This window comes from Onychomys torridus, chromosome 20, assembly GCF_903995425.1.
Source record: "Onychomys torridus chromosome 20, mOncTor1.1, whole genome shotgun sequence".
NCBI lineage: Eukaryota > Metazoa > Chordata > Mammalia > Rodentia > Cricetidae > Onychomys > Onychomys torridus.
In genome coordinates, this window is record NC_050462.1 from 15,293,467 (window position 1) to 15,306,950 (window position 13,484).

Below are 13,484 nucleotides of genomic sequence, written 5' to 3' on the forward strand. Positions count from 1 at the left end.
TCAACTTCCTAAATGAAGGCACATAATTAAAAACATCCACTGCTATATCAATCCAAACACAGGAAAGTTAAGGACCGTAATGAAGAAAACAAATCACATGACGTTTAAAAGCAGAACCCAGGATTGAAGGCAAATACTGACTTCAGAGAGCATCCTCGACTCTCAAAGCCACATCCTAGAAACAGTACATAAAATATAATAAGCATATTCTCAGGCTAGGGAGATGGCTTAGCTCAGCACTTCTCAACCATCCTAAGGCTGTGACCCTTTAATACAGTTCCTCACGTGGTGGTGACCCCCCCCACCACAAAATTATTTCATTGCTACTTTGTAACTGTAATGAATTGCAATGTGAACATCTGAGATGGGCCCCTCAAGGGGGCTGCGACCTACCGGTTGAGAAGTGCTGGTATAGAGGCTGAAACAATGGGTTTCTAATTACTCAGCTAGGGACTAACGGTCCCAGGCTCCACACAGGCATTGGGCTGACTGTCCACTGTCATGGAAGGTGATAAAATACATTCCACATAGCACCCTGTGACTACTGATGTGTCAGGTAGTATTACTCATATGGCCACTTACAACAGTGGTTCCTGATGCTGTGACTCTGTAATGCAGTTCTTCATGGTGTGGTGACCCCCAACCATACAATAATTTTCATTCTACTTCATAACTGTAGTTTTGCTACTGTTATGAATCATAATGTAAATGTCCGATATGCAGGGTATCTGATATGTGACCCCTGTGAAAGGGCCATCTGACTCCCAAAGTGGTCGTGACCCATAGGTTGAGAACTGCTGTCCCAGTGAAAATTATTTGTTGCCCTTTTAATTAGGGGACTTCGAGGGGGAAGTTCCAGAAATGCCACAATGGCAAAAAACCGAAAACAGAAATAGATACTGTGTTCAAGCTGCAAGGCTTTGGTACTTATTTTGTTACTGATCACCGCTTCTTCATCTTGACGATGGGATGCTTTTCACACAGTCAACCAATCAGACTTGCTGACAGGCTCACAGAAACATTGTTGGGGAGCTGTATTAGTTAGGATTTCTGTTGCTGGGATGAAACACCATGACCAAAAGCAGGCTGCTGAGGACAGGGTCTATTTACTTACACTCACTCACTGAAGAAAGTCAGGGCAAGAACCTGGAGGCAGGAATTCACCCAGAGGCCACAGGGGAGTGCTGTTTACTGGCTGGCTCAGCCTGCTTTCTCATAGAACCCAGGACTAGCATCCAGAAGTCTCCCCACCCACAATGGACTCTTCTCCCCCCATCAATCACTAAGAAAATGCCCCACTGGCTTGTATGCCTGTAGTCCAATCCTCTGTAGGCCTCTCTTCAATAGAGGTTCCTCCTCTCAGGTGACTTGAACTCGTGTCAAGTTGACATAAAACTATCTAGGACAGGAGGTGTTGCCCAAATGCACATGGGGGGGGGGGGCTGATGGAGTGGGTCTGCAGAGACTGGCCATCAGGGTGCACTTGAGGGCTGGGCTGCAGGAGACCGATTACCTCTGTGAAAGTACATTGAAATTTGGTGGCAAGGCAAAAGAAAAAAAGAAAGTGCCTTGTGTGTAAAACACTGAGTACACACTCATTACCCAAGTATCTCAGAAATTAATCCTCAGCAGGAAAATCCCAAGGAAGAGAAGGAGCAGTTAAGAGATAAGAGAAACCAGGAGATGAGAAAACACCGCCTGGCCAGTTCTGTCATTACCATAGGTTGATGGAAGATGGAAGATGGGCAATACAGGTACCAGCCGGGAACAGAGTGGGATGGGGAAGGCGAGCAAATCTAAACACATTGATGAAAAAAAAAAAGAAAGAAAAATGGGGTGGGGGCTGTTGGCTGGGAAGGAATAGCTGTTGCAATCTGCTGGGGCTCCCTCTATAGAGTGTTTCAGGTCCAACTCCTGTTCTAGGCACCTGTAATTCAGCATGCCTTTCAAAAACGCATTCAAGACCTGAAAATGAAATGCAGTCGCATGACAACATTTCTCGTGAGTGACAGCCGAGGCCACGTTGATCCCATGACCCCATTAAATGGGGTTGCGACCTGCTATTGTCCCTTCGCTGGCAGGATCGGTGGCACCCAGCATAGCTCATTGCTCACACAAGCAGGCATCAAACAACTATTTGTTGAATTAAGTATCTTATCTGCCTATTTAATTGGTTAGAAAATTGTCGCCTTTTTCATCAAAACTACCACCTTCTTTTTTTTTTCATTGAAATGCTCTTAAAATGCTATCCCATTAAGTCTTTTTAATGCACACCAGCAGCAAGGAATTTACTTAAATGAAAAAAAAAAAAAATGCTAAACTCCCAGCTCCCACCTGTGCAGCCATGACATGCTATTGTTTGAACCTGAGTATATCATTTAACTTGGATGACAAGCTCAGAGGGTAGAGACCCCATCTTTCAGAACACACAGCTCTGAGCGCCCTGGGAGTTCTCAATAAATAACAGCAGCAAGAAATGCTGTGCGGGGACCCGTTTTAATTATTTATTTTTTTCCCCATTACCGATTTACGGCAGCATGTGTTTACCCCTTGTTTGATTTCCAAGGGGCAGCTTTCTCCCAGGAGCTCCTATGAAGATGATAAACAGCTGTAGATGAACCCTGCCCCTCCCCACCCCAGTGCAAGTAGAAACACCTGATTGAGCCCAGAACTGGATTTTGAGTGCATTCGGGATGCATGCTGGGTTTGGAAGGAAACCGAGTCCTCCAGTACCCAATAGGTAGACGCAATCAAGAGGACTGTTTTGGCTCTGCACATAGACACAGCTGTCAGATGGCAAAGCTTGGACTTCCACAGTGGTTGCATGCTGTGGGCCTCAGAGCTGGCTTGCCATTAATCCCCACAGACAAACTGTGCCTGAAGCTTGACACAAAGTAAAATTGGGGGGGTTAATTTCAAATCTTCCAACAGAAAAGAAGGAAGGCAGTGGTTTGCCAAACTTTGGCTATTAGATGATGAAGATATAATAAAAGCAGATATTAAATATTAAGTTTTATGCTTACAGAAAGGCTAAGCCATCTGGGGGCAATGTGTGCTCTTTATGTATTTGTTAAATTCTACTAGACATGAATAAAGATGGCATGTGCTTGCCCCAGCCTAGAAGAAGCAAGTGACTGGAAGCTTTTTCCTCTTTGAATTGGGAAGATTAACATTTGGTAAGGTGTGCTTTGCAGAGAAAGGGCTGGAGGGGAGTGTCTCTCTCTACCCGCATGTTAATGTACCCTCGAGCCAATGTACACAATAAAGTACATGCAACAGTTCTCCACGCGAAGACTTTCTCCCTACCTCTTCCAATATATTTTAGAGCAAAACAATGACAACACCTGTAGCCCTCAATTTCTGCTCCTTGAATTCTGCCCAGTGATTAAGGAGGCTCTCGGCAGGCTTCCCTCTCAGGAGCCATATGCAGAGTTACTTGCCAGCAGCCTTGGAAGGGTAAGGGCCTCGGCAGAAGTGTACAAAGCCTCCATAATCCCCATCCACTAGACCCTCTTGAACTGTCGCTTTATTTTCCAGTCAAAGAACTGTCAATCTCAAGATTTCAAGCTGCGGCTGCCCTGTAGGCTCTAGGGAAACCCGTGTCTTTTGCCTGGTTCAGGCACAACCCAAGGGTGGTGCCAGTGAGCCCCGCAATCCAGTCTGGGGAATCTGCAGCCCAGAAACTGCCTGGAGCACCCCAACACTTCCCACCTCCCCAGGCTCTTCTCTTCAGGGCGAGGCTTTGTATCCATCCACAAGCTGCCTGCTGCCTCCCGCTTCCTTGGGTTCTCTCCGGCAGGTTGAGACCACAGCTACCCGCGGCCAGCCACAGCCCCGCCCCCTCGCACTGGGTCAGGCTGGGCGGTCTGCTGAGCGGCTTTTGCAAGGTAGCATTATTTACCAGTGAGGAGCAGGCCACAACTCTGCCGACCACATCACATGGGTTGCAGCCAGAGATTAGGGGGGGCGAGGGGCACAAAGGCCGGGGTGTGGCAGCGAGTCCTTTAGGTTCGATGGTTTTTCTGTGAGGGCATGGGTAACTGGTGACCCAAAGGGTCAAGCCTACATGCCTACTGAGACTCCGGTCTGGAAAAGCTGTTAGGGTCAGAGGGTGGCGTGGGGAAGCTCAGTCCCAAACAAGCGCCTGCATCTGGACTAAAAGGAATGCGAGGCAGCCACTAGAGTTTTGAACCTCCCTCCAAGTCTCCCCTTACCCTGCCGCCCCCCCCCTTTTTTTTACTCTTTCTCTTTGGGGATCTCAGCCTGCACTTTAGAGTAGCCTGCAGTCTTGGACAGTTGCTGGCGATGTGAACCTGACCCTTGGTAAATGTCACCCAAGTCTCCTCCGGGGCCCCAGGGACAGAGGACTTACGCAGTTGTGCTCGGTCGCCTGAAAGTCCCAGCTGCAGCTCCTGGCGCGCGCCTGGATCTCACTCATCCTGAAGAGGCAGAGAGCCGTGGTGGCAGGGGAGCGCCTCTCCTGGCCCTCTCCAGTGGCCGCGCTAAACACGCCGGCCCAGACGTCCACGGCCTCCACCAGGCTGGAGGAAAGCAGCAGGCGGCGGCCGTCGGGGTGGCCGTGGCTGCAGTCGAGGGCCGCCTGGCCCTGGAACAGCACCTCGGTGCTCTGCGCGATGCGCGCCATGCTGGGCCAGCCGGTGGCGGCTCCGCTGGTGTAGTTGTAGGGGTAGTAGGGGAAGTAGACGCTGCCGTTCCAGAGAAAGGCATCCACGAAGTGCAGGCTGCCCGCACCACCGCGCAGTTTCAGGCGGCCCAGCTCCTGCGTAGCCAGACTGCGCTCCTCCGTGTTCTTGAGCGCGATGGCGGTGTCGCGATCGGATGCCGCGGGGTTGCAGCGGTTCGCGGTCTCCGGCTCCGGCAGCACGTAGGTGGCGGCTACGGCCAGGTACCAGCGATCGGTGCCGCCTGCGCGGTACACCACGCCGGCCGTCGAGCCCTGCGGGTGACACGACACCACCTCGGTGGCATTGCGCAGGGAGCTGCGGCTCAGGTTGCCCAGGGGCCGCACCTCGCAGGCGCCCCGGTCGAAGGTCCAGCCGGTGAGCAGCAGCCCCTCGAGGCCGGTCGCCCCCTCGCGGTAGGGCAGCAGCAGCTTGCTGAAGCTGCTCCCGGGCCGGGGCCGCGCGGGGGGGCGCCAACGAGACGGGCTCCGTGCAGTTGCCCGCTTGGTCCCGGTACAGGCGCGAGAGCCTGTGCTTCAGGCTGTAGTCCAGCTGGTCCAGGCAGCTGCCGCTCGCCACGAACACGCCGTCCGCCCGGCTCGCCGCGATGGCTCCGATGGCTTGCTCCGATCGCCACACCGGCTCGTCCGCGCCCCGGGCGGGCGCCGCCAGCGCCAACAGATAGGCGATCAGGGGCAGCGGTGCGGCGGGGCACGGGGGGCGCGGCGGCGCCTTCCTCCGGGAGACCTCCATGGGGCTAAGGGGGGCGGGGGGCCGCCCCCGGGCAGGGAGCGCGGCGGGCTCAGGCGGCTCAGGCGCGCGGCGACGGAGACGCGGGCGGCGGCGGCGGCGGCGGCGGCTCCTGCGCGCGCTCGGGCTCCCGCGGCCGCCCCATCCCCGCGGCTCGGCCGGGAAGGAGTGCAGGGAGGACGGCGCGCGGCGGGCGGGCTCGCTCCGGCAGCCTGTGCCGCGGCGGCAAGCCCTGCGCGCTCCGGAGCCGCTTCCTCCTCGCCCGCCTTCGCCGGAGAGTTCCTCTGTGCGGCGCGGGCGCTCGCGGGGAGGCGCGGAGGGGAAGGGAGGGGACGGGCGGAGGGGAGCGAGGCGGGCGGGGAGGGCTGGAGAGGTTGGGTGCGCTTGTGCGTTTCACTTTCCCATTGTGAAAGTGGGATGCAACTGGCCCCTTCCTCATCCTCTTCCTCCTCCGCCCTCCGCCTCCCGCCCGCCCTCCCTCCACGCCCATCTCCCCTCCCCTCTTGATTCGGTGAGATCGGGAGGAGGGAGGTCTCGTAATTTGGGTTACTGTGTAGGTGGCCTCTTTCATCTATTCATAACAAAGCTGAGCCGCCTGCCGCGGCCGCCGCGGCTGCCACCATCGGCCCTAGCTCGCCCCGGGTTCCCCCGGCGCGGTCACCGCGCACCGAGCTGGCTCCCGCGCTCGCCAGCCCGCGGGGCTGCTCCAACGCCCGGGTTTTGTTTACGAGAGCAGCCGCGGGCAAACGGGAGGCGCGCGGAGCCGGGACCCAGGGTCGAAGGGGTTGCAGCAGAGGCCCAGGGCTCGAGCCCCTGGGAGGCTGCGAGGGCGGCTGACAGGTGTGGAGCGGCGGGAGGGAGGCCCCAGAGATGCTCCGGGGAGCTGCGGCCAAGGGAGGGCGGAGGGGGGGGGGAGCAAAGCGCCCCTGTAACTGGGGGTGGGTTTCCCCGGGTCAGAGTGAGGTGGGAGAAAGGCGCCACAGGCTCGTTGTGGACAATCCCTCAGGCCAGAGCTCTCATATTTGAAAAGGCTCCCTAGTCTCCCTTGGCAACGGAGTCCCAGGCTCTCAGACCTAGCACTTAGAAAGTTCTGCTCACTATCTAACCCTAATGATAACAGCTAACATTTCTTGAGCATTTGCTACGTTCTGGGCTACGTTAGAAATGCACCATGTCGATTTCTAGTCACTTAATACTCAAAACAATAGTATTAGTTAGTGACTGTTACCATCTTTACTCAGCTTTTGAGAATGGTCTTTGGAGAGGATGTGGAAGCCACCAGGGCACTACTGGTTGGCAAATAGCACATCGGAGATTCGAATCCACCCCTCACTCCAGAGCCTCTTAGAGGCGTCTTGCTAGTCCAGTGCCACCTGTGGCCACTCAGACACTCCCCAGAGACCATTCTTTGAGGCAACACTGCACTGCTCAGGCGTTGCTCCCATCTCAGAGCCCGCTACTCTCACGTTCCCAGAGGCTCTCCCGTGTCCCACCTTCTTTTCTTTAGAGCCTGGGGTCTCACCACTTCACCCGGGGAGCAACTGTCGGCTGGGTTGTCCGTCTGCCCCCCCCCCCCCAAACCACCAAGAATTTCCAGAACAGAAAATCACTGTGCTCTGGGCAGCGAACAGACTCACCTTTTCTCAAAGAGGGCTCCCCAGAGGCAAGCCCTGCTGCCTCCAGCCCCGTGGTGAATGGAGAGGGAGGCTAAAGGGCCTGCCAGGTCCTTGGGAAATGATCTAATTGCTTCCTGTCTTTTCCTCAGCATGGACTACAACTGTGTGTTCTTTCCTCCTTACCTCTAAGTCAACCCAGCTCTGGATGAATTCTGGTGTGTGTTTTGTTGTTGTTTGGAGTCAGTGGCTGGGTGAGCTTCCTCAGAGGCCAAATCTGCTGAGCCGGGCACCTGCTGCATGTTTTACACTTCCACAACACTGCTTCCGGCTCTCCCCTAGTGTTGAGAGAGAAGCTTGGAAAGGCAGGAAGGAGGAGAAGGTGGACGAGGAGCTTGAGAACCTACCCTAGATGTACAGCTACAGGAACTGTGTTCCCGGTGAATGGAACTCAGTGGCAGAGTTTGAGGCAGGCCTTGGCTTCCATCCCCCTGTGTACACACACACACACACACACACACACACACACACACACACACACACCCCATTCCTTCAGTGGTAGCTTTTAAAAGCTGGGATCAGTGGTCATCATTCCATATGCAAGCTCCTTGTTGGAGACCTGCTATCGTTGTTTTTGCCTGGCAATGGGAAGTGCCAATGCTCTTGTTAGATGTTAGATGAAAATCACTCCTTCTGTAGTGACAGAAGGTGGAGGAAAGAGAAAAAAGGAGGGGTGTGTGTGTGTGTGTGTGTGTGTGTGTGTGTGTGTGTGTGAGGTCTAAGTTGATGGACTATGGACCTGTTAAGCAAGGGCAATCAGATAGTTTAACTGCTACAAAAAAAAAAAAAAAAAAAAAAAAAAAAAAAAATCAGCCATCTTCCCCCCCATTTCCCACCACCTGGAATAGTCTAAAGAATTTTTGCATTGCTGAAATAATCTCCCAAAGCACACTGACCGCCCCCTGCCCCAACAACATAGTAGAGCCTTTATGTATCAGTCTCCCTACAGCTTTGCTGTGAATGATCAACATGGCGGGCGGTTCTAGTGGCTTCCCAAATGGACTGTGGCGGTGATGTGTGCTGAGGAGCGGCATTCAGTTCCATTTTGGAGATAGTTTTACTTCACTGGCAACCAAGTCATTTCCCTAAATCCCAGGGAGTTGCTCCATGCAATCAGTTGCAGGCCATATCTCGGAAGCTATTTGGATTAGACATACTCTGTGGTGTGGCATTTTGATCACTGCTCAATTCTTCGCTGCCGCATTTCGAAACAGAAACAACATCTTACAAAAAATCACCAGCAAGGAGTAGAAATAGCTGGCATGGTTCCTGGGGCGCGTTATTTTGCTGAGACCATCAGCCCTGCTCCTGCAAGCAGGCTCCCTCTTCCTCCTGTTCCATTGTACACGGGTTCCTATAGTGGAAGTAACCAGAATCCACGCTAACTTTTTGGCAAGAAAAAAAAATATAGGCAGTCAGGAAACGTGGAAACCACGTTCTTAGCTGATCCTGCCCCATTTTGAGCAAATGCCTTTACCCCTTCCCAATTTTCTACTGTACTAAAGCTCCACCTTCAGGACACACGTTCACATTTGAAAAGTGTGGGAAATAAGGACAACCTAAATAAATATTTAGGCACAGGGTCTCTATCTCTTTGATGGTTTTCTCTTAGACACACCCATCTGGCCCAAGGGTATGCAGCCCAATCGTGACAAAGCTTTCCTCTCTAACAGGCCGACCCCATCTTGTTGGATGTCCCTTATGGCACATTTCGGAACTTCTTGTAACACAAATGGCTAAGACCCAAACAAAAGAAGGTGGTACAGATCCATCCTCCAGACAGACCTGCTACCACGGAAACGGGCAGTTCTGACGGGTTCTGAGCAGTTGTATGCACAGCGTTTGCTTGCTGCAAAAGTCTTCATGATGAGAAAATATCCACTCCCTCAGGCACTGAAAGCAATCTGGGTTAACCATCTCCAACCAGACTCATTTTTGCTGGACAGAGCTTTATAGGTTCTGTGGTTTCCTGCTGAGACTTGAGACATTAAGAACCGTTCAGTAGGCAATTGGTCACAGTCACAAGATGAGTATCATTCACAGTCATACTTTTCTCTTTTCCTTTTTTTTTTTTTTTTTAAATCTGACTATGGTTTAGAGAGCTGGCTGGGTTGATGGAAGCTAGAAGCAACTGAGGCTGTTAGTTCTGGTGGTCAACCATTTCTTTGTACACCCTGTCTATGTAGCTACAACACTAGGGTAGAAACTGAGCGATGCCATACAAAACACATCGGTGTTGGCCTCCTTGGATTTCAGACAGGCCACTTTTTCTCCACAACTCTGTGTTCATACATCTGTGGTCTTCATGATGAAGACATTATCAGAGTTCCTGACCCCTCTCGGTGACTGACAGGAAAATGAAACGAGCTAGCTTCCTCCCTGGTCTGCTGATGAGGAGATAGTTGAAAGTACAGTAGAGGAAGTGTTGTTCTGTAGTTTGAGTTGATGCCGGGAGATGGGTTGAACAAAGTTCAGCCACTGTGAAAAGTCAGTCAAATACAGTGTGGTAAGATGTGGCTGAGGCAGCACTCAGGAGGCAGAGCCAGGCGGACCTCTGCTCCCTTCCTACCCCAGCACTCTGTTTTCATCCTCCTCAAGTCTACATGCTTCAAAGACAACTACCTTCCCTAATGAAGGAAGACCACTGCTCAAACACGTTCTCAAGATGTGACTGAGGCTGCCCAGGGCCTGGTCCTGTGTGTCGCTCAACCCAGCCTTGGATGGATGGAGACCCTTCCACGCTTGGTGACAGTGTTCAGCGGGTGGCTCCTGTGAGAAGACTGTGTGGTGGGATGCAATGTGAGCTCACCTGCAACATCCCAGCTGTCCTTTTCCTCTCTCTCATGGCCTAGCAGGGTTACATGTCCCTTCCCCGAAGAGTAACAATTACAGAAGAAAGAACAGAGAGGGACATTCAAAACCGCTATTCTTAGAGTCCCAACACTTGACTTTCCTCAAGCTACATAGTATAAGGGCCTCCACTACTCTCAGGGCCTATGGAAAGAATGAAAAATACCAAATCTTACTCCAAGACTGTGAGGGCCAAGGCATCAGCCTGGCACTCGGTATTTCATTACTAAAGCAACATGCTAAGCAGGTTAAGTTTTTGTCAACTTGACACAAACTAGTCACCTGGGAAGATGATATTTTAATCAAGGAATTTCCTCCATCAGATTTCTAGGCACATCTGTAGGGCATTTTCTTGATTGATGATTGACGTAGAAAGGCCCAGCCCACTGTGGGTGGCGCCACCCCTGGGCAAAGGGTCCTGCATTGTATGAGCATGCTATGGGGAGCCATCCAACACAAGGTGCTCCTCTCTGGTCTCCGCCTCAGTTCCTGACGTGACTGCTCTTCATGCTGGGCCATAAGCTGTATGATGAAATAAGCCATTTCCTCCCCCAAGTTGCTTGTGGTCATGGTATTTATCACAGCAGTAGAAAGCTGACCAGGGCACATACTCAGCATCATGGTATTTCTTCCAACATCCACTGAACCTATCCATGGTGAAGAATCTAAGGCCATCCCTGGTTGACAGCAAAATACAGTGAAGTCCTCAGTTACCACAGTGTTTCCTAGATTTGCAGGAAGTTGGTAAACTCATCAACTAATTGCATCTTCAGGTTTGGGACACTTCTGCGACTTGGGCTGTCTTTTACAATTAAGCTCTTTTTAGATTATTTTGAAATCTGTGGATATCCTTACTTATATTTTTTCTTATAATCCCTTTGAAATGAAGCACCAAAAGGTTATCAGGAGTAGATACAAAATACTGATCCCTCTTTAAAAAAAAAAAAAACAAAAAACAAAAAATACCCTTTGCCGGGCAGTGGTGGCACACACCTTTAATCCCAGCACTTGGGGGCAGAGGCAGGTGGATCTCTGAGTTTAAGGCCAGCCTGGTCTACAGAGTGAGTCCCAGGACAGCCAGGGCTATACAGAGAAACCCTGTCTCAGGGAGAGAGAGAGAGAGAGAGAGAGAGAGAGAGAGAGAGAGAGAGAGAGAGAGAGAGAGAAAGAGAGAGAATCCTTTCCTGTCTCTGCTTAGCCATCACATCTCAGAGACTCACTGTTAGCATAATCCTGGGCCTCGAGTCCCTTGATAACTGGCAGCCTGGCACAAACTCATTCAAAGAGAAGAGCTGCCATAAAGCAGGCCTTCATAGTAATAATAACTCAAACTCTTAAAATGAATGGCAGACGATAAGATTAACAGGCAGATAACTCCACAGTCACTTGTACTTCCGCTTCCTTGAGATTCTGGTGGGGGAGATGCTCACAGCTGACATTGAAGTTGCTGGACTTCATGGTGAGCAGGCTGGAGCTGTCTGCAAAGCCCATGCTGCTTATTCCCCTGCCCTTGCCCTCCCTGGAAAATATTGCTACCAAGCCTGGGAGGAAGCGATTGGAATGAGTTCTGAGCATGCGTAGTGGCTGTCGGGTGGCCGGGCATGTGGTCTTGGGGAAGAGAGTTGGGAAGCACCTCATCCACACTGGGAAGGTACTGAGGACATGGTGGCTCCACCAGCATCCCTGGCACAAATGGCCTCCTGTGCAGAATCTCAAATGTAAAGATAACACTTTTCCTATCCTTCTGCCCCCTTTTGCCATTTTCACTGTGTGTGTGTGTGTGTGTGTGTGTGTGTGTGTGTGTGTGTGTATGAATGTGCACATGTGTGTGTATGCATATGAAGGTGTCTACCTTATTTTTTTTTTTTTTTTTTATGAGCTGAGGACCGAACCCAGGTCCTTGTGCTTGCCAGGCAAGTGCTCTACCACTGAGCTAAATCCCCAACCCCTACCTTGTCTTTTGAGACGTGGTTGCTCACAGAACCTGGAGCTCACTGATCCAGGCTGACCAGTGAGCCCCAGGAATCCACGCATTCCCTCCCATTCATCCAGGGGTTGCTTGACCTACACCATCACATCCAGTATTTCCATGGGTGCTGGGGAGCCAAACCTCAGGTCCTCATACTCTTACAGGAAGCACTTCCCTGACTGAGACATCTCTCGGTTCTTTTCAAAAAAAGATGTTTGTTGTATTTTACAAGCGTTTATCTGTGTGTATATAGGTCTCTGTACCCAGTGCTTGCAGAAGCCAGAAAAGGACACTGGATCCCTTGGCACTGGAGTAACAGACTGTTGTGAGCCACTGTGTAGGTGCTGGGAACCAAACTTGGTCTTCTGCATAAATACCCATCGTTTCAGTGGCCCTGCTTCTTGTGTTTCAAGATGGCATCTTGCTGTGTAGCCTTGAACTAGAAACCCTCTGCCTTAACTTCTCTAGTGTTAGGATTACAGGCACATGCCACCATGCCTGCATCCTTTGTCTCTTTTTCCAAATCATTTATTGAGAGGTGACTGTTAAACCATCACCACCAAACCTGGTGCCTGTTTGCTGTATAGAGCACCGAGAGTCTGCAGGTCGGGGTGCCTCCCTGGAGCCCCATCTTTTCCTCCCTTCTCTAGTCCTTCCTACTCACTTCTTCTTGCCCATCTCTTCTGCCCAGGCTTCAGTTCTCCCATCATCCTGATTTTCCCATCCTGCTCTGTCCCAGAAGTCTGCATGTATGGATGTAGACTTTGCCTTTTGGCTTCCGCCAAGGGGAGGCCCCGTGGGAGCTATCCAGGAGTGGAGAGCTAGGATGAAACCCAGATACTTGGCCCTCCAGCTCCCTCCCTGCCAATCTGTGCTAGTTGTGACCATGTCCTCTACAAGGCCACCGGTTCCATGGGGGTGGCCTCTCTCTGGCAACGGCCATAGTACCTTTTCTAGGTAGCGATATTTTCTAGAGAGGGCAACAGCCGAGGAATAAGCAGCATGAGCTTTGCAGACAGCGCCAGTACTGACTTACTCAGTACCCCACACGCTGTTCTTTATACTTGTGGCATGCAGTGCCTCCTGCTGGCACTGGCCTTAGCGTGTCTCCCTCTCCCTGCATATTCCTCAGCCATCAACCCCCACTTTTATCCTTCTGTTCAGGTCATTTGCTTCCTGCCAGAATATAACTAAAAATTCAACCTACTTCAAAGAAGGATCCAGAAGAGATCTGGGATGGCACTTCAGCAGGGACATTTGGTTTGTCGTTTGCAGCCAGCATGAGAGATCAGGCAAAGTGCATCTCCTTTATTTCCAAATGGCTGGTGCCTCCAGATCTGGCAAGGGGGAAGTGGGGAAGGTACATGTCATTCCCTTTGCACAGACTCTCCTAAACTAAATTCAGCCCATTGATAGAAACAAATGGAAGCCCTACTGGGCAAGATTATTATTTTTTTTCCAGTTAAAGCATAAAACTAAAGGTGCCTTAAAAGTAAACCAGACTGCCGGGGGCCAAGGGCTCAGGAGGTGGTAGGTAGGGGCACAGGGCAGTTATGATCT

General features: G+C 51.6%; 1 protein-coding gene across 1 annotated transcript in view; it reads right to left on the reverse strand.

Moving 5' to 3' along the window:
• The window catches only part of Plxnc1 (plexin C1), a 149,946-nt gene extending 144,446 nt beyond the window's left edge, over positions 1-5,500 (reverse strand). Inside the window, 2 exon segments of the mRNA XM_036169690.1 lie at positions 4,373-5,152; positions 5,154-5,500. Coding sequence (XP_036025583.1) covers positions 4,373-5,152; positions 5,154-5,435 — 1,062 coding nt within the window. The 5' untranslated portion in view covers positions 5,436-5,500.
• Positions 5,501-13,484: the final 7,984 nt, after the last annotated feature.